Consider the following 19,913-nt stretch of genomic DNA (forward strand, 5'->3'; position numbering starts at 1 on the left):
TTTCATAAAAAAGAACCTTTAATGAGCAGAGTTCAGTCTACAGATTTCTCAACTCTGACATCAGAGCACAAACAGTTCACAAAGAGTGGATGAGCTGCACTGTTGAACAAATACACATCAACTGTGTCTACCTGTTTGCGAATCCTTCAGTGTTGAAATGAAACTACTGAAGCGTTGCAGAGTTTAATTGTGAGCAGCTGTTCCAGATGCTTGGTTTAGATTGAAAGACGAGTGATGTATTCACACCTGCACGTGCTGTTTTCTGATTAGTTCAGCTGTGACTGGATGATGGAGGACCAGTGGGAGCTGGTGCTATCCCATCAGGTTGTGAGGGTGGGTCTGAGATAGTGACAGAAGAACTTTGTGTCAGTACACTCCGAAATAATATAAAATAATAAATCTAGGACAACAGCGGAAAACACTCACACATGCCATTTGGAGCTCCAGGGTGTCGAGGAGCCATCGTTTGGGCATTTCCTCCTGCAGGCATCATTCGGTTAGGAATGGACTGGCCTAGGGAGGAAAAGGGATTAAAATTCATTGGCAGACTAATAGACAGGACTGAACAGATTTCTGTGACAGTGGATGCACCTTACAATGTGATCATGTTATGGGTTTTATATAAAGAATTGAAGGGTTAACCATATTTATAGACTGATAGGATGCTTTCAGTGTCCATGTTCAGACCTGAATGCTGCATTGTGTAACCCGGCTGCCCCTTGCTGCTCCCTCTGCTGGCGAACCTTCATCTCCACCTGCTTCAGCTGCTCAGTGTGGAAAGTCTGTCTTTCCGTCAGCAGCTGTTGCCGCTGCTGCTCTAACTGCATGGGACACACATATGCACAGGTGTTAAATACTGTTTTTGGTTTCTATGTGGACACAAACCTTTCAGAGATCTACTGGAGTGTGGAATTATAGCTCACAAATGAGCAACAAGACATGGAGTAGTTAAGTAAAGTTTCCCTATATAATAGAAGACATCGTTATCACTCACAGCCTCTTTCTCGCGGTCCATGATGGTTTCAAGTTCTTCGAAGTGTCTCAACTTGATCTCCAGCTTCTTCATCTGGGTCTCCACCAGCAGAGCAACCAGCGACTTGATCTTTCTCTCTTCTACTGCTGCCAAATGCTTCAAATACAGAGTAAAAAAAGACAGTGATAGAAGACAACAGTAGTTGGTATGGTGGTTGTAATAGCTAAGAATGTAGCACAGGTAAAACAACCACAGGAAGTGGAGACAAACACTGGGAAGTATACAGTATATTCTTCATATATCCCCAATCAATTATATGCAAAGTGGGAGAGTTTCCTTCAAGTAACCTTCAAGATATTTTACATCTGTTTTGGTTGCTAGGAAACCTGTAGAATAAATGGGAAAAAAAACAAAAAACAAACCCTCCACTTAAGCATTTCTTTAGTTTATATATGCGCGATTGGTTGGATTTTAAGCCAGTGGGTGGGCTTTACCTTGGCCTTTGTGGCAGCCGAGGACAGAGCTGCTGCTGCTGCCGTGGCAACGCTGCCCTCCACTAGCTCCAGCTCCATCACTCTCCTCCCGTCGTCCCCATCCCCCTCCCGCCGGCCTGCGTTCTCGTCGCCATCTCCCCTTACTGAAGCGCACACGAGAAAATTTCGTTATTAGAGCCGCTGATGCGTATATGCATACATACGATGCAAATTCACTGTAGCGCACATATTGATGTACCATCTCTCTCCTCAGCAAGTATATTTTCAGCATTTTCTCTTTTGACTCCCTCCACTTTTGGCAAGCTGGGTTCCACCTGGAGCCCGTCAGTCCTGACAGTAACCTGAAATGCAAACACGCGCTCAAGTTAAGCAACATACTCCACCAGCACACATAATAAACTCTCTGAGCTCCTACTGGTACATTACCTGATGAAGGTTAGAATTTGGCTCCAGCTTTTCTGCATCTACCGCTTCTATAAGATACAACGCAATAAAATGTTAGATTATGACAGCACAGTGAGAGAGTAATGTGCAATTTTGCCCTTTCTATATTTCAGCATTACCATTTTTTTCTGGCTGGTTCAACATTTCAGAGGCTTTTTCCGTCGATTCCTCCTGCACTTTAGAAAACTCCTCTGAAAGCAGAAAGCAACAGTCACAACACACATTTCCCCTGTTTTGCAAACATTGTGCATACGATATACTATCTCAGAGGTACTTAAAAACCTAGATTACACAGAAATGAACCTTCTTCCCTCTGTAGTCTTACCCAATGCTGCCTTAGCTGCGGCTGATGCCACACGAGGATCCACCACAGATGCCAGAAAGGCCACGGTGCTCATAACAGGGTTCTCTGATTGGCTGAAAGGCACAGGCTGAAATGCCAGTGGACCAAGAGAGGCCGAAGAGTCTTCTAGGTAAGGGTCTTCTATCGGCAGACGGAGGAAGTGGAGGATACATTCGTCCTGCGTTCTGGAGCCCACGTGCTCTGAAACTTTGTTCCAGTCATCTCGGTAAACCTCTAAGGCCTAAGAAACGTAGAGGTGGTGATAGAGAGACCAAGACGAACAAGGCTTAAGGGCTTACGTAAAAGATCTCATTACATAAAAGATCTCATAAATAAAAAATGCAAAATGCATGTGACGATAAAGTTACTGGTCTTACCTCTAACAGCAAAAGAGTCTCCTGCTCTGTCCACTCTCTTCCTGCACTCGCTCCTTTAGTCTGAGACAAGTATCACAAATATGACAATAATTTAAGAATAAAGCCTGTATGACACTATTATAAAACACATTCTGGTCTATTCTATGAGACACAGTGGAAGAGTGTCTCTTTTAAGGAATTTTGAGACTTGCTGTTAAACAAACCTCTCAAATTAAGACGTATCTTCAAGATTTATAACACAAAAGTCTTGAGCTACACTTTAATACTTTGCTAGAAAAATGGGATGTGGATGCAGCGATTTATTAAAACATGTACACATGCATGGAAAAACTGACTTTGTACAATTATGATGAGCTTCGAAGTTTATATTTGGTATGACCACCTTTATTCTTTAACACACCCTGAACAGTGTGTGAATGTGAGAGTGAATGAATAGTGGAATTGTAAAGCGCTTTGAATGTCTAGAAAAGCGCTATATAAATGCAATCCATCATCTCTCTTAGGCAGCTTTCTTGCAGTTTCTTTAAGTAGTCTTAAAAAATAATTCTCCAGGCTTCTTGAAGGACATTTAAAGCTCTTCTTTGGATGTTTGCTGCATTTTGTTCTGTTCTCTATCAGGCCTCCACTTGTCCGGTTTGCTCAATTTCTTTAAGGACACACTGCACACCATGCTTTGAAACGCCAATTCATCAGCTAAAAGCTCTTTCAGAATCACCTTGTTAGTGTAAAAACACTATTTTATGCCTGTCAAGCTGTGTTATCTTTAGCATTTTTCACAGATTCGACTAAAGAAATGAGAACAAATTCTGTATTTTTGCGTCAGGCTGCAAGACACAAAGTGCCTGAAGATACTGGTTGTGTCAGACACAACACTGGTTCATCCCATGAGTTTGGTGCCTTTTTATTATTCATATGTCAAGTGGTTTAAGTGCCTTAAAATGCTCTAAAAATAATCAGGTAAGAGGACTGGACTGAAAATTGTTGAAAAAGTATCCACTTTCCAAAGAGAACTTTGGACAGAAAGTCTGGAGAACTATTTCTCAAGACTTGGCACCATGGAAGCACAACATAAAGAAATGAAAACTGGATCAAGACTTGTACTGAGCTGTAGTTGCTCTTTACTGTAAGCACCATTATAAACTATTTTTTTTTACTTTTTGTATTAACAGTGTAAGACCTTAGGGTGTTTCTTGGCATAGATGTCAGTACGCAGACCAAAGTTTTGGCAGTCTGAAGGTTTCTCTCTGCTCTTTTCTGGGAAATACAACATGTGCTGTGAAGCTGACACCTGCGGAAATAAGTAAGAGTTTGTCAGAAGATGTTTCACATGACAAAAACTGTGTTTTAAACTTGTCTGTGCTGAGAGCTTTGCGCAACAGCATCACGACAAACCTGTAGCGGTTTGTGTTGCAGGGGGGCCAGCCCAGATGGCGTGTCAGCGAGTACGTTGAAGTGAGGGGTGGGTGGAGGTCCCATAGGGAGAGGCCTGCTCTCTGCATCCACTTGGTAGTTAATCAAACCCCACTGCTCCAAGAATGCATGAACCCTGGACACAAACATTTGTTTCATATTAATTCTAATCTGCTGTAGCTGGAACAGCCCCCATAGCTCAAACACATGTAAATACATTAACAAACTCAACATGTTTTAGACACAAATACTTATTAACTACAGAATCATTAACGACACATATACCACCTACTGCTCCTTTCCAGCATTAACAGATTTCATTTACTAACACATTCACAGATGAACACCTACACACTAAACCTAATTTAGCAGATGCAGCAGACACACATGACAGCAAACACCCACACGCACAAAGTTATACCTTATGAGGGCACAAACGTCTCCAGTCAGGTTGCGTCTACAGGATGTTGAACTGAGGTATTCCTGGGGGTTCAGCCGGTATGTGTCGATCATGAAGTTACGATATGCCAGGTAGCTGCAAAGGTGTAAAGAAAGCTATACTGAGGCCTTCTCCATCATCTGTAATAGCGGTAAAGTCTAAACATCAGCAGTACTCACATTTCAGGAGTTTTTGACTTGTTCTTCCCATTGAAGAATTCAGGGAGTGCACGTTTCTCTATCGAGTGAATGCTGGACAAGATGCACAGGGAGCTTTTAGGTCTTTTGAATAAAATAAAGAAGTTCAGCATACAGGTAAATGCAAATACATATTCTTACCAGTTGTAATTGAACCATGATGTGTAGCTCGGTATTATTATGTGATGTGTTTGTTCTGTGATGTTTTCCTCTCCCTCTGATAGGCGTGGGATCTCTGCTCTTCCATCCTCATCTTCCTAAAGAGAGATGAGCAATACACAGAGAAATATTACTTTTTGCAAATCTGGAAACTAAACCCAAAATTCCTACAATTAGAAACGTTTTAAGTGAGAGAAATGACATCATATTTACCCGTCCTGGGAAATCATCCTCCTGGTCATCTGAAAAAAAGACAGTGGTTACAAGGATGTAAAAAAAAACAAAAATCACACATAAACATAAGAATGACATATTTTAAAAAAAATTATTTTAATGTTTCGAGACTTCTCTGTATGCATTTACGATGGCACAAGCATGCCTACCTAGGTCAGCCATGATCCCTCCTTTCACTGGAGTGTTCTCACTGTCCTTCTTAAGGTTGACTACATAGATCGGATAAGAAAATATTAAACACATTTAAACACTTTAGAGGAAATGTACACATTTTTAATGAGTTTTGGACACTGTCTTCAAGAGTTTCACCATTCTTGGGTAGTATGACCTCCTCCATGTTAGGCACAGGAATCGGGTCTTCCATGTCTTTGGTCAGGTCCTCTTCTGGCTCCTCGTCCTGTTGTCCACGCCTTCTCCTGTGTGTGAGCACACAAATCAACAGTGATACCTTTTGTGACAACCCAAAAGCACAGCCCCGTATTAAAAGAAACACCTATGTCTTACCCTTTCTTTCCTTTCTTCCTGCCTTCAGAGGAGGGAGGGGACGGGGAGCGCCTTCTCTTTTTGGAGGGTGTAGACTTTGGATCCTGTAACAAAAAGTTAAAGGCAGATGGAGAAAAACTAAAAATGGAATAGAGACTATTTTGAAACAGAAGAGCAGGATTTGCAACTTTGTGTCTGACAGCTGTTTTTCATCTCTAGAATTGTCTGAAATGGGAAAAGAAGCGTGTCTGCTTACAATTCTGAGAACAAAAGAATCACACAACAGGATCACACCTGCTTTTTGCAGTTGATTAAACTGTTAAAACGTAAGCATGCATTAATAAAAGGGGAACTCCTTCCTAAGCCTACAGACCAGTGCCATTTTTTACTACTTCACACAAACCTGGTCGTCTTGGAGGTGAATACGCTGCCGGAGGATGACTGGCACATTCCTTTCGTCCACACAGTAGTCTTCCTCATTCATCCATTCGTTGAAAACATCCGTGTCCAGAATCCAACCAGCATGGACCTGGAGAACACGCACGCACACACACACACACCCACACAAATTGAATATTAATGAGTGATGCATACTTCTGTATCTCATCAAGTGTAAGAAAGGAATACAGAGCATGCTAAATGAATAGCATTCAGTCAGCTGTAAAATTTCTGTAAATTTTTTAGACATTATATAAAATCATCTATTATTTATAGTACGCGTGGTTCCTTAATGTCCCCGCTGACAATCACATTCTGTCTGACAAAGAAAACTGAAGACAAACATCACTCAGTAACTGCAGCAGTAACTAACTCCTGACAGCATGATGTATGTGGTGCCACACTAACCCTCCAGGGCCTTTCTGGATGTGGCAGCTCTTCAACCTCTCCCTCAACATCACTCGATGACAGCCAACTATCATAACTGTAAGAGACAAGAGACGTTGTCACTTCATGCTGGTCAAGTGTTGTGTGTGTGTTTGTGCTTGCTTTACCTGTCAGGGTGCATGCCCCAGTGTACCAAGACATGCTTGTCTTTCCGCATGACAGGACGCATCCATTCATCTAAAAACAGATGTGTATACAAAATGTATTTAAGCTAAGTGGTAGGCATCATAACATCAGCAAACACATATACACATACAAACTTTAACTAACCTTCCTCTGTCGAGGGAGGGCAGGGGTATATGTGATGACTGGCAAGCGTTCTGTCCTCTGTAACAGTACCCTGCAGGGGGACAAACTGTGAATCAGTAGCACTGAAATCCAACTACTGTATCAGAGCTACATACATTTAGTCTCACTCTGAGCTACAAATAATCTTCTGCTTATTTGCAGTACTTTACCTGATGTTTGGTGATGATGCCAGTTAGTCTGCCGGCCAGATCCTGATCCAGTGTAGGGTCCAGATATACGACAGGCAATGACATGCAGTTGTTCTGTTGTGACAAATATTCAAGTTCGTGAAGGAACAGTCCTTGGTGTGTATGTGTGTGCAGTTGTGTGTATTGAGATTTGCGGTTTTCACCTGGATCAGTGCTTTTTCAATTGTACCAAACATCTCCACGTTCCTCTCAGTCCTTGATGGATTCTGTAAGTCAAACCTTCGCCTGTGTGAAAATAGGTAGAGAACAAAGAGATATTAAGGACACAGGTGGAAGCAAATGAGATCTGTTAGGGATCATATTAGGAAACTACCCACCAGCCCTGATCAAACTTGAACTTGTAAGCTGTGCCAAGAATGTGGCAGAGTCCATCACCTGGTCGCAAGTCAAGGAAGCACTGTGCCTGTAGAGAAATCAACAAGGTTTTCTTGTGAGTTTGGGTCATGGACATGAACAACTTTCATATTTGTGTGTTGTTGTTGTTTTTATCCTCTTCACTATTAAGTGTCACGCATACTTAGAGGCAAGCATTTGCTTCCACAGTTTTAAACTCATCAATCAATAATCAGTCTACTACTACTTTAATACTCCAAGTACACTACAAAGTCAAAGTGAGGCACTTACAGCGACTTACAAGCCAATTCTATCAGGCATTTTAAAGTCACTTGTGACGACAATTAGATAGACAGTGAGAGATAGACTCACAGGCAGCTTGGTGAGTGCAGGGCTGGTAGCTTGTCGGCCAAATGCATCCTCTTGGAACTGGAGAAGCTGCAGGGTGACTGCAGCCAGGACCTGGCAAGATGGGGCATCCGCCAGTACATACTAACAAACAGAGAGGGTTTGAAATTAGATAGGAGTAGAATTTTTATTTATCGTGCCACTCAATACTCTATTATATACACAAGCTTAGGGCTGTATTTACATGTGATACGACTGCGCTAGATTTGCACTTCACGTTTGTATATTTTTCCTTTTGTGCAGGGTCCGCTGACTTAATTTCTCTATATCTAGACAGCCAGTGTGAACACGTAACCCTATGTTTACGCTGTAACCCACTGGGCTTGCTAACAGGGAGGGGGAGCGGCTAGCATCTTGCTTAGCTTCCTGGTCGGCTAACTACCTTTTTGTAGTGCTTCCCGATCCACTGTCTCACCACTTCCAGCTGGGCTAAAGTATCCGGACTCTCCCAAAACCTAGCGGACGGGCTGCTGTCTTTTTTTCGGTGTGCAAATGCACCGGGGGTGGCTTGGCTTGTCCCGGGAATCCCGAGGTTTGTTCCTCCGGACATTGTGGTCGTAATAAAACGTAATTATTTTTCAAACGTGAGAACAAAACTGGCTAGCGCCCTCGCTAGCGTTTGCGTTCTCGTGTTCCCTCGCGAGAACGCAAACGCAATTTAGCGTAAGGCTTTTCAAATTAATTAAAATTTAACTGTCATTATTCAGTGTTGTGGCTTTATTTGCGCGTGTTCTTTGCTGATTTTTTATATAGAGGAAAATTAGATATTATCGTGTTTACAGAGGAATACACACGTTTGTTGCTAGCCGGGAACTTTATTTTGAAGTACAAGGAAGGAACTGCGCAAGACAGAAAAACACTCGAGCAAGTAAAGAGAAGAAAGTGTCATTGGTTAGTAAAACTCGTAAACATTTACTGCTCTACTAAATACGGCTGATTCTGGATGTCATTTGTCGTCAGTTACTCAGAGTTTTATGTTGCAATAACTTCCGATGAGTCGTAATTTTCCAGCCGACAGTCTCTGTGTCTCTTACTTCACATTGGAGCGAACTGTGACTCCTGTCATTTTCTGGCAGTTACCTTCCGTTTATTGCATGATTGCACAGAAACTGTCTTTCGTGCATTTTAACCATCGTGAGTACCATTATCTTATACATCATCTCACTCTAGGAACTCGTCCACGCCCTGAGATGTAATGGGTGTCCATGGTCTGACGACCTTTGTAGAGGGGAACAGACACTTCCTACAAGATGTGAAGTTTAGGGACAGTCGGCTCGTTATCGATGGCTGCAGTCTTTATTTCCGCTTGTACTTTAGCCACGGATTGGATCAGCTGCACGGAGGGGACTACGATGCCTTTGCTTCCCTGCTCACCCAGTTCCTCACTGCACTGGCAACCTGTAACATCCAGCCATATGTGGTTCTGGATGGAGGTAAAGATGCTTTATACAAGGCCGTCAAGTTAGGATGTTTCAAGTATGTACTTTTCTAGACATTTAAAAAAGGGGACAGCTTACATTATTTCTTTTTCTTTTTATTCTTTTTATTTTTTTTTAAGTTCTCTGTATTTGGGTACAACATCATCTAATATCTTCAATTTAAGTACTCACCTCATTTAGTAAACATTCCCCTTAATTTCAATAGGACATCTTAACTTCAGTCATCTTTATATTGCTTTTCATTGTAATAACAAATAGGTCTGTAGCTTATTAAATCATTATATCATTGAACTATATTAGATTTTTTTATCCTTTACCTTTTCATGAATGCTTTTGTTGCTTATATCTTTAATCTGCACAAACCTAAAGCAAAAACCACTTTTCACATTAAATAATGCTATAACACCTGCAAACATCTGTTTTCCTATCTTTTTATTATTATTAGGGATGGACCCCAGTAACAAGAAGTTTGATACTCTACGCCAGCGCCTGCAGTCCAAGATAAAAGAGGCAGACAACCTCTCTCACGGCCGCAATGGCTCTGTTCTCCCCATTCTTACAAGAGACGTCTTCATTCAGGTCCTCATCCAGAGTGGAGTCCCGCTCATCCAGTGTCCAGCTGAGGCTGACTGGGAGATTGCGTGCTTGGCACAAGAGTGGAAATGCCCAGTGCTGACAAATGACAGTGACTTTTATATCTTTGACCTTCCAGGTGTGGATAGTCTCTGGACTTTAACATAGATGCAAAATAGCCCTTTGGTGGTAACAGTATTTTGCAGTATGTATTTTCTCATGTGGTATCTATCTCAATTGTTTTCTGATCTTAGGAGGTTATCTGCCATTCCGTTTTTTCCAGTGGACCAACCTTAACGGTAAAGCCTCGCAACGCTACATCTTAGCTCGCTGCTACACCACTGCAGGCCTGTGTCGCTTGTTCGGGGGCATGAACCCCGAGTTGCTCCCTTTATGTGCTGTTCTGACTGGAAATGACTACGGAACTCCAAAAGATACTGAAACCCTTCTTTCTCTGTTAGATGCAAGTCTGTTAAGGAGAGGTGGCGGCAGGGGTAAAGGTAGATCACCCCCTTCTCGTATTGAAGGCCTCCTTCTTTGGCTGTCCTCTTTTAAAACTGTGACTGAGGCCTTAGAAGAAGTGAGCAGCCTAATGGGGGAGGAAGCCTGTAAGGGCAAAAGAGGGCAGAAGGGTGGTCTCGCATCCAGGCTGCTGGCATGTATGCAGGAGTACCATATCAAGGCTCCGAGCTCTGCGGCCCGCTGGTTTTCTGGAGGTAAGGCATTTCAGGGAGGGCAGACCTCTGGGCCGGCACAGCTGCCGGAGTGCCTGTCGACAGCAGCACTTCAGGGTCGGCTTCCTCCCTTGGTGCTTGATGCTTTGGTGATGCGCAGGGTCCTTCTCATCCCGCAGGTGGAGAACAGTAAACTAGCTAGCAGCCACTGTAGTTCTAGAGCCATTCGGCAGGCTGTATACGGGATATTACTGCACAGATCTCAAGATAATGTAACTGAAGGAAGAGTTGGTGGTACACAGCCAATGAAGGGGCCAGGAGGTGAAATACAAGATACGAGGATGCAAGAAAACAGACAGGGAATGAGAGGTGGGAGAGGGCGAGGAGGAAGGGGGTGTGGAGGTAGGGGTCAGAGCATAAATGCAGCATTTAGCAAGGAACAAGCAGCTGGGTCATCAACAGTCCAGGCTCAGGGCGCTCCCATTTCTGTGGAAGAGTATGATCGCTTGGACCTGAACTTGAAGAAGATGGAAGTGGAGGCAGTCCCACTCAGAAACCATGTACACCTGGCTGGACTTGGTCAGGTAAACATTTTTCAGAATCAGTATTTGTTTTGCATCTGTCTGGAGTTAGAAGTTTTCCACATGATCTGGTTGTATTTTTCAATATTTTTGTTCCAGGCTCCTGCAGCAGTCCGACTTGGTGCCCTGTTACAAGTCTTGGGCGTGAACCAGTCAGCCTTAGTTTCCGTTCCTTTCCACCTGCAGCTGCCTGTAGCTGTGACAGGATTCTGGTTTCGAGAGGCCACACCGACACCCTCACAGCCCCAGGTGCAAGCTTTGGTCCTAGGCATGGTTTATGGAGAGGTCTTCTTGAACACACAGCTTGGAGCTATCCACTATCAGCACACTGGTTAGTTGGATTGTATCCCTCCTGGTTTCTTCGACATGGTTAAAAAGACTAATATGCCTTAGTAACATGCCAAACTTTCATTTTCCTTGTCATTACCTAAAAGCTTGTATTTGCTTTCAAACACTGCAGTCCCGCAGCCAAACTGGGCCCTGGAACATAAAGTGTGTGCAGGGCTGGATCGACAACGTGTGAGACCAGGTGAGAGACGGGGAGTAGATATTGGAATGGCTCACAGTTTCAGCCAATGGCAGGCCTGCCTTTGGAGTGCACTTTGTCTAAATCAGCTACTGCTGCTGCCGCTGCCAGAACCTCATCTCTCATGGTAGGTACTGTATGTCAGGGACATACAGTAAAAGAAAATGGTACTCTGTATGCATTAGAACTAGAGGTGCAACCAACAAACAGGAGCTGGCAAGGAAAAAGAGAATTATCTCTAGATTTACATGTAGAAATCTTTAATTACATTTGAAGTGAGTTTGGGGTTTTTCTGCTAAGCTTACACAAATGGGATGATAATAATTATATGTGATATCTGTCCACAGTTATACCACGATGGTAAAGAGTATTTTTTAGAGTACATTTTTGCATCTTTGTTGCCTTGTTCTCACTCCCTCTGTCTCTCAGGTTGTTCAGTGGTACGCTGGTGCACGGCCTCGTCAGGTATCTGAAAGGAGGCCGAAATGCTGAGTCTCTGCTGCCTGGGGGATCTTTGTCTGCGCAGCTCTACTCCTCCCTGCTGAATGCTGTGAGGAACTGCAGTTCCAAAGCCACTCACTCATCCTCAGAATCAGGGAGGAGGGGGAGAGGCAGAGGGCGGGGAGGGAGAGGAAGAGGAAGAAGAGGGAGAGGTGGAAGAGGAAGAGGAGCTCAGGGAGGGGGGAGAGATGCTAATGAGATAAACAACCGGTTTGCTCTCCTTATGAGCGAGGAAGAGTCTGATGATGACGATGAGGATTATTGATAGGGAGACAGAAAAATTAATAGATGGATAAAAAACACTTGCTCGGGGGCCAAATTAAGGAAGGCCTGTCAGTGGTTTACAACAGTTGCTCAGGGAAAAATGACAGCTCTTAATGTTTACCACTGTGTATGTTGCACTAATTTAACTTCCTCTAGTCATAATGTTTAATTGTGCATTGCCATCTCGAGTAATGTCTGTAAAGACATACGTTCATATCAGAACATCAGTTTTTCCACAAATTACACAATTTTAGCATCATTATGCATCATGAGCTTTTATCAAAGTAATCTTACTCTAATGAATGCACTTGTTTTCAGCTTCCCAGTTTTATTTACATATTCGAGCACAACATTTAAACAGTTGTCAGTAACATGAGCAGAAAGTTGTATGGCAGCTAATGAAAAAGTCTGGAGCATTTTATAAAATCTTACATTTTCTTCATTTCATTGCAGCTGCCTTATGTTTCACTAACTTGGTGCTCTTATATTTTTAATCATATTTGTATTTGAAAAGGAATGGAAACGTGTTTTGTAAACCATCACATTGAGCTATGTGTTTTAATTGTAACTGCTTATAGCTAAGAATAAAATGTTAACGCTTTCTCTTTAAAGGCACAACACAAAGCTACTGAACAGTAAGATGCTACACTAGTGTTAAATCAGCACACAGCCAAGAGTTAAGTACTTACAGATGCTGTATCTACACTTTAACACAAATCTAATTTTACAGTGTTTTGTATAAGGACCAAACCAAATAAAATAAAATATAAACCCAGCCAATATTTGACTGGTTTTTCTTTCACAAACTGATTTACACACATTAAATTCAAACAGCAAAAAAAGTTACATCGTAAAAAGAAAATGACATGTGAATATACAATATGAAATGCTCACACAGCAGTTCAATGGCTAGCACTGTCCCCTCACAGCAAGAAGGTCCTGGGTTTGAATTGACAGGACCTTCCTGTCAGCAGACAAACTACAGAAGTGATAAAAAGATAAGCAAACAGAGTAAACCACATAAACTAAGAAAAACATTAAAAAGCATAAGAACTTTTTTTTTCGATGAATTTGGGAAAACTTCCCGCTGGCCCTTGAAAATTTGCACATGTCCCTCAAATGCTATTTTCTGAGCACTGAAAAAGAAAGAAAAGTGTTTAAAATTACAGTTAGGTCCATAATTTGTTGAATAAAGAAACAATTTATGTACTTTTGCTCCTGCACACCACTACCACCACATAAATCAAATAATCAAGATGCGACTGAGGTTCAAGCCTTCAGGTTTAATTCAGGGGGTTTAACAAAAAGTTTGCATTAACTGTTTTGGTATTGCATTTTTTTTTGCGCGGTCCCCCATTTTTTAGAGGTTCAAAAAGTAATTGGACAATTGGCGATCATCTAGTTTCATCACTAGATGAGCCCTGTTCCATTTCAATTTCATGACATGTGACACAGTCATTATATCTAAAGTTGATTCAAAGTCTCAACATTTGTATTTTATAACTCTTCACTGTTTTTACATAATGAGGCCCAAAGAGATGTTCATACTAGTGAAGTATCCAGAAACACCAAAATACACCTATCAGAGAGATGGCAGAAACTTTACTCCTAAAGTTTCTGCCATCTGCCATTTACGGTAACTAGCATTTGTTGCTGCTGTCACACCTGAAAAAGCATCACTAAAAGACGTTAATTACTTAGGCTGCCATTTTCAGAGGCTCCAATGTATGAAAATGTAAACCCCTCTGAATTATAGCTGCCAGTCTGATCATCTTGATTGTCTAATTCAAAAAATACTGGAGTTATGTACGGAGGCACGGTTACAGTTTGTCCAATGAATTACTGGATCCAACTGTATCCATCCATCCATGCAACATAAAACAAAAATGACCTTACATAAACCCACGTATTTCAGCTACGTTTATATGTGAATTAAAACATTTAAAGACCAAAGTTAGAAGCAACATTTCTCTCATCCAGAACACAGAGCCTGTGTGGGCAACAAGATGCAAACAAAAACTACCCACAGCTCATCACCGAGTCCTGCTGCTCTCTCACTGTTGCTGCCATTCACTGAGCAGTAGGTAGAGACAGGTCAACAGTGTGACAGCAGTAGAGTTGTTGGCAGGCTTTTTAACAGGCCTTCAGATGAATATCTAATTTTAAATCCTACTACCTATCCAGAGAATGGATAGATGAAACTAGTGTCCAGCCCAAAGAATTAGGACATAAAATTTTGGAGTAGCCAAAAGGAAACTGCCTACTTCACTGGTTAAAGAACATAACCACTTTACAGCCTAACCCTTACTATGAGCTCCTTTCTGAAAAACAAGCCCACAGAAATCAGTTCACTGGCTGTCAGAACTGTCGACAAGCATCACAACTCAATATACGAGTACGCTTAAACTACCTCTACTGCTATGAGGATGATGAGGCTGAGGAAGATGATGCGGCAGTGGCTGCAGCATGTGGCTGAGAGTCTATGAGGTCCATGTCTTCGTCTTCGTTGACTCCGCAGGTGTCGACCACACAAATCAGGCAGCTTGTGACGGGAAACGCTCGCACCTTGTTGCAAGTCACCCACCTGAGCGAAGAAGAAAATCAGAATATTTCGATTCAGCGTTTAAACAAGTTACTACTTAACTGTATAGATTTACAGCCTGCGTTGCCCAGGTGACTGAATTGAACAATGTTTTGTGAAGAAATGCAACTCAAATGGTTTGACAGCATGTTTATGAGTATTTTTTTACTAGTATGATTATTAGCTAATACGCTATTACACCTATTAGCAATATATACCCAGCTACAGTAACCACCAAAAACAACTAAGGAATTAATGAATGAAATAGCCAGACCTGAAAATTTAATGAAAATGTCAATGAAGAAGGTGGTCATGCGGTGTTCACATACTACTGATAAAGACTCTTCAGCAGTATCAATCAAATTGTATTATTTGGGTAGTATTCAGTTAATAACCCAACCTGTCAGTATCAGTGTGGTATTCCAGGGTGTGTCCAAGGCGTCCCACTCCTTGGAATCCTGCCAGCACATAGATGATATCACCAACTGCCGCACACTTCACAGTTACACCTCGCCACGGCATAGGTGAAGCGCCACGCCACTCGTTAGTTGCAATATCATAGTATTCAACCGAGTCCAGTCCACCTAGAAACACACACACAGACAGTTGTGCATATGATTGCATATTAGGGCCACTGAAGGTAGGAAAAAAATGACGGGGAGTGCATGGGCGGTATAAAAATCTGGGGGGACGATGAATTACCTATTGCTCCCTGCCCTCCAACAGCATATATCCTGTTGTTTACAACCACCAGTCCGTGGTTCTTCCTGGCCTCTCTCATCCCACATAATTCCCTCCATCTGTGAAAGGCAAAAATTGAGTGGAACAGGCCAATGGCACTTTAAATGGGCACGTTAAGAAGCGTTGTATGTTATATGTTTGTTGACTCACTGTTGCGTGTTGGGGTCGTAGACCTCACAGTTGTTGAGCACTCTGCCAGAGACATTGTTCCCCACCGTTCCTCCACAAACATAAATGAGCCCGTTGGCCTCCACGGATCCATGGCTGCAGCGCGCCATCAGCATACTTGTTTTAATCTGCCATGACTCTGTCCTGGTGTCGTAGCATTCGAAAAGGTCCAGGGCTGAGCTGCCTGTAGGCACATGTTGGTGGTCAGTCAACCGTGAAGAAATCATTATCTATGCTTTAACAAGACATCTTTACTATTTAAATGTTCCTACTTTTTTAGAGAATGTAATAATAGTAGCACAAACCAGCTTACTTTCCCCATCACATGTCTGCATCTCTTTGGGTAGTTGCACAAGATCCCAGAGTCTCTCATTTTTAAAGCTTTTCTCCCCTCACTTCATGCTTACCTACTTCTGATCCCCCAGATGTATAGATCTTTCCCTGGGCAGCGCAGGCAGCCAGACTGTCGCGAGGTGTGGGTGGACCCAGCTTGGAGTACCAGCTGTCCTTCAGGACGTTGTAGCAGTCCATACGCTTGATGGGAAAGAGCTGTGAGCCACCCAAAATGTAAACCACATTGTCCCAGAAGATAGCTGTGGCGTCACGGCGCTTTTCAAAGGGGCAGCGGATGTCAGTCCAGCTAGAGTCCTGTATGGAAAACCATTGTAAACATTCCCAAATATGATTTCAACAGACCTGACTAAACTCAAGTCTCATAGAGTGTTTTGTGAACCAAAGAACAGATTAGGTGCCTGTAAAATTAAAACCTTTAAAAAAAAACAAAAAACAATCTTATCTTTAACTTATTAATTATACTGTAATACTCAAGAGCACATATCTGCACTCCCTTTAATTGTTCTTTGGTGTGATTGCCCCTGTGACTATAACTCATTAGCATTTGCAGCCTGGTACCTTCGGGTTAAAGTAGCGGCAGGACTGAGGCTGTGAGCCGCCAAACAGAGCAATGCGGTAGTCGTGCTTCTTGCGTCGTGGCCGACTGCTCTCTCCCAGGTCTTCACGGTCTTCCAGGGAGAGCAAGTGGTAACGCATCCCACCTTGGAGAAAAGCACTGGTTATTTTGTTTTGTGTGCGTGCTCAAGTAAAGCGAGCAGCCCTTTGAGGTAATGAAATACCCAATATATGTTATACATCTATCTTTTGCTATCATAATAATGTCGAATGTAGATCATTTAGATTAAGATTCAGCACTTCTACGACTCCAGGGCAAGTCTTTCAAGTATTTCACATTTTGTTTTAGAGGGTGTTAGACTTGGATAAAATTGGAGTGAATTTATTTTCCACAATTAATCAAAATGCAATAATCCACAATGACAAAGTAAAAGGAAAGAGTTACGAAATTTCCCATTTACCAAAGTATTCAGATCCCGTATTATGAGCTCTGGTGCAATCTACCTGTTAGTGGTTTATACAGTTTAACTCGTCCCTCTACAAGCAATATAATAATTGGACTGGACACAATTACTAAAGACTCACACCCGTCTGAAAACAAAGAGGTGAAGCTGAGTTGAACTTTCCGCAGACCTGTGAGACAGGACTGTGCCAAAGTATAGATCTGGGGACGGATTACAAATATTTTTAAAGCACTAAAAGCAGCCTCAGCCATGCTTAAATTGAAGAAATTTGGAATAACTAACAGGCTTCCTGAGTAATGTGAAACAGAGCGTCTTAGTTAAACAGGTGGCTAAGACCTCAAGAGTAGGCCTGCAGGGAGTTCACCAAAAAGCACCAGATAAGTGCAGTGTTTTGGGGAAAGAAGTCACTGAGCAACTAACCTTCTGAATAATTCTGCTGAGAAAAATTAGAGAAACTTCCAAAAGCAAGGGCTCTAGGATAATTCCAAGTAGACTGGACCCAAGGGTGCCGCACGAGAAGTCTAAATACTTACATATAAATGAGATATTACTCCTTTAATGCATTTATAAAACATCCTTAAAACCTTTTTTTTGCCAGTGTGAACTGCTTGTGCTTTTTTTGTCCATCGACATGAACGAGACAGTTAACTTTGTCTGCTCATTTTGTTCACTTGAAATGTAGAATTTGTACATGCGTGCACGTGTTTTTGACTCTTCCTGCTCACCGATGACCATCTTGAGGCACTGTGGATTGTCCTGGATGAGGGGCTCGGCCTGGACAGTCTTGGAGAGGAATGTTTTGGAAACCAGTGGAAAGCGAACACACCCCAACACCTCCACCATGTACTGCTTTCTGTTACACACATCATACTTCAGCCAGCGCACTGCAGCATCATAAATCTGAGCACAATGCAACAGAAGAACATGTTAATAAATTTTTGGTGACAGACGTCTTCTTTGGCACAAATATATTTAAAGGATGTATACACGCGTACCTGGGCCTCAGCACGGACGGTGAGTTTGTCCTGGTGCAGCAGATGTGTGAGCTGCGCAACATCCAGTTGCAGAAATTCATCCAATTTATAGACTTCAGTGAAGTGAATCTGAAAAAAATCATCTGCAGCCACCTTCAGCTCTGGACAGTCCATGCAGTCTGCAAGGGCTGAAATGCCTACAGGAGAACAGAACAAGAGTAAGTAAATATCATGTGTAACACAAATGGAAGGTCTGTATTTGTATTTGTGCAATCACCTAGGCAGTTTGTTGCATCAATCTGTCCTTTAAGGAACTCCACACACATCCTCTTCACAGGTTCAATCTGATACTGATTGGCTGCATCCAGCAGTGACTGGACATTACTGCTGTTCACGGAGATTCTGACACACACACAAACAAAAAACAAACATGCCTCTCTCAATAAAAATGCTTCTGTTTTTTTTATCTGTAATAATTAATTTGATACACAATTCTTACCTTGCAGTGTAGATAAATTCAATCAGCAGCTCAATAATCTCAGGCTCAGCACTCCTGAGCTCCACCTCGTGGGACATTGACTCCATCATTCTGGCTAGAAGTGAAGAAAATATAACAAACACAAATATAACAAGTGTACTAGCACTACATGACAACATCACTGTCGGTGTGTCAAGATGGGAAGCAGTAATAAATAGATTATGCATAAAAATACATAGTAATCGTTATAGGGGTGGTTATAAACTTTCAGCTTTTGTGCCATCTTTATTGAGAAACACACAATCAATGTAATTACTTAAATAGACTAATTCCTATGTTTGCCTTTATTAGATTAGGAGTGGGCAGATGACACTAAGTAAAATATTCAGTTTTTCTGCAGTGAGGACACAGCCTTTGGGGTGTGGAGGTGCAGTACATGCTCGCCTGGCATCTACTTTTACATATAAATTTCTTTCCTTTTGCTCATTCAACTTTTAAAAGCCAAAAACAGGAATCCACAATTCTGATTATTTATGCAACATATATCTGCATCTACTACCTTCTAAAATATAATAAGAAATCACACTCTTGCTCCCCCAATATGCCGCCATTGGTCTTGGTTTGTGTTTGTCAGACTTACTGGTGAACATGAGGCTAAAGAAGTGGCTGGCAGCAGCAAGCACCACTCGGTGGGCAGGGAAGTGCTTTCCCTGAACCACCAGGGTCACATCACAGAGAGTACCCTGCAAATCACACGCAGTAATCAGGTGTCAGAACAGAGGAAATGCCTAATGTAAAGCCCTCTTAAAGATATTCAGCCTGGTACTTTTGGTTCGTGTTCCCTCTCTCTCTCCCGCACACACACTCACACCTGTTTTCTCAAATTGTTCATGACTCCCATGATGCTGGACAGTTGCCTGTACTCCTCTTTGGTGGCACACTTTCTCTCGCCCTTCTTTTTTGAGCTTGACGCCTTCTCTGGAGAAGCCATCCCCGTCATGTCAGTCTGACTACTTGACGGAAAACGAAGGAAAAAATGAAGGATTTTGGCACCAACGCTAACAGTATGACTACAGCGTACAGCTGTAGTCTCTTTGTTGTCGCTTAGCTACAGGCAGTTTGCCTGCAAACCCCGACAGCAGCTTGTTGTGAATGTATGAATTTAAAGGCCGACAACTTCACGGCGGCTTCTACATATGGATAAATTAATTTGTCTGCCAGGGGTTAAAAAACAAAACAAATAAGCACAACGTGTTAGCTTAATTGTTCATTCGTGTAGCTAGAACTCAATTTTTTCTGGTTGTTGTGATGCTCTTCTTCTGCTTCTTCTTTTTCCGTCTTTTTCGCCTTCTTCTGTGGTCTGC

The 19,913-nt window shown here is 42.3% G+C and overlaps 3 protein-coding genes across 5 annotated transcripts; 1 reads left to right on the forward strand and 2 right to left on the reverse strand.

Moving 5' to 3' along the window:
- Positions 1–8,320, reverse strand: smarcc1b (SWI/SNF related, matrix associated, actin dependent regulator of chromatin, subfamily c, member 1b). The gene is made up of 28 exons (XM_040020848.1): positions 8,059–8,320; positions 7,641–7,760; positions 7,253–7,338; positions 7,079–7,160; positions 6,897–6,989; positions 6,709–6,778; positions 6,546–6,615; positions 6,400–6,475; positions 5,957–6,082; positions 5,575–5,657; positions 5,380–5,486; positions 5,220–5,279; positions 5,050–5,078; positions 4,819–4,934; positions 4,660–4,731; positions 4,463–4,576; positions 4,024–4,177; positions 3,809–3,919; positions 2,632–2,691; positions 2,237–2,495; positions 2,031–2,102; positions 1,894–1,940; positions 1,706–1,808; positions 1,468–1,610; positions 995–1,129; positions 688–821; positions 427–513; positions 1–339 (listed from the first exon to the last, which is right to left on the reverse strand). The coding sequence occupies exons 1-27, from the start codon at positions 8,224–8,226 to the stop codon at positions 498–500; spliced, it is 2,706 nt and encodes a 901-aa protein (XP_039876782.1). The 5' UTR covers positions 8,227–8,320; the 3' UTR covers positions 1–339; positions 427–497.
- aste1b (asteroid homolog 1b) lies at positions 8,097–13,008 on the forward strand. 2 transcript variants are annotated; one of them, XM_040020850.1, is made up of 7 exons: positions 8,097–8,208; positions 8,847–9,109; positions 9,561–9,827; positions 9,943–10,946; positions 11,043–11,274; positions 11,404–11,596; positions 11,899–13,008. In XM_040020850.1, exons 2-7 carry the CDS (start codon positions 8,872–8,874, stop codon positions 12,233–12,235), a joined length of 2,271 nt encoding a protein of 756 aa, XP_039876784.1. In that variant the 5' UTR covers positions 8,097–8,208; positions 8,847–8,871; the 3' UTR covers positions 12,236–13,008. The 2 variants fall into 2 exon arrangements, with proteins under 2 accessions (XP_039876784.1, XP_039876783.1); XM_040020849.1 differs by lacking the exon at positions 8,097–8,208 and adding an exon at positions 8,300–8,567.
- klhl7 (kelch-like family member 7) lies at positions 12,543–19,908 on the reverse strand. 2 transcript variants are annotated; one of them, XM_040020853.1, is made up of 13 exons: positions 19,421–19,908; positions 19,190–19,292; positions 18,571–18,664; positions 18,349–18,473; positions 18,093–18,268; positions 17,823–17,997; positions 16,637–16,779; positions 16,132–16,372; positions 15,707–15,908; positions 15,518–15,615; positions 15,216–15,399; positions 14,645–14,818; positions 12,543–13,370 (listed from the first exon to the last, which is right to left on the reverse strand). In XM_040020853.1, exons 1-12 carry the CDS (start codon positions 19,547–19,549, stop codon positions 14,653–14,655), a joined length of 1,836 nt encoding a protein of 611 aa, XP_039876787.1. In that variant the 5' UTR covers positions 19,550–19,908; the 3' UTR covers positions 12,543–13,370; positions 14,645–14,652. The 2 variants fall into 2 exon arrangements, with proteins under 2 accessions (XP_039876787.1, XP_039876786.1); XM_040020852.1 differs by having other exon boundaries at positions 12,543–14,818.
- Positions 19,909–19,913: the final 5 nt, after the last annotated feature.

Source organism: Simochromis diagramma, unplaced genomic scaffold, assembly GCF_900408965.1.
Source record: "Simochromis diagramma unplaced genomic scaffold, fSimDia1.1 OVJJ01000753.1, whole genome shotgun sequence".
Lineage (NCBI taxonomy): Eukaryota > Metazoa > Chordata > Actinopteri > Cichliformes > Cichlidae > Simochromis > Simochromis diagramma.

Bases quoted from the DNA above. Each gene is read 5' to 3' on its own strand.
- klhl7 (XM_040020853.1), bottom strand. From the start codon at position 19,549: ATGACGGGGATGGCTTCTCCAGAGAAGGCGTCAAGCTCAAAAAAGAAG. The intron at 18,665-19,189 runs GTAAGTCTGACA...CTTCACTTCTAG, and splicing joins CTTTAGCCTCATGTTCACCA to CCAGAATGATGGAGTCAATG. The intron at 16,780-17,822 runs GTGAGCAGGAAG...CTTTTCTCCAAG, and splicing joins GTGCCTCAAGATGGTCATCG to GTGGGATGCGTTACCACTTG.
- aste1b (XM_040020850.1), top strand. From the start codon at position 8,872: ATGGGTGTCCATGGTCTGACGACCTTTGTAGAGGGGAACAGACACTTC. The intron at 9,110-9,560 runs GTAAAGATGCTT...TATTATTATTAG, and splicing joins ATATGTGGTTCTGGATGGAG to GGATGGACCCCAGTAACAAG. The intron at 11,597-11,898 runs GTAGGTACTGTA...TCTGTCTCTCAG, and splicing joins CCAGAACCTCATCTCTCATG to GTTGTTCAGTGGTACGCTGG.
- smarcc1b (XM_040020848.1), bottom strand. From the start codon at position 8,226: ATGTCCGGAGGAACAAACCTCGGGATTCCCGGGACAAGCCAAGCCACC. The intron at 7,761-8,058 runs GTAGTTAGCCGA...TCTGTTTGTTAG, and splicing joins TCGGGAAGCACTACAAAAAG to TATGTACTGGCGGATGCCCC. The intron at 822-994 runs GTGAGTGATAAC...TGTCCCATGCAG, and splicing joins TGGACCGCGAGAAAGAGGCT to TTAGAGCAGCAGCGGCAACA.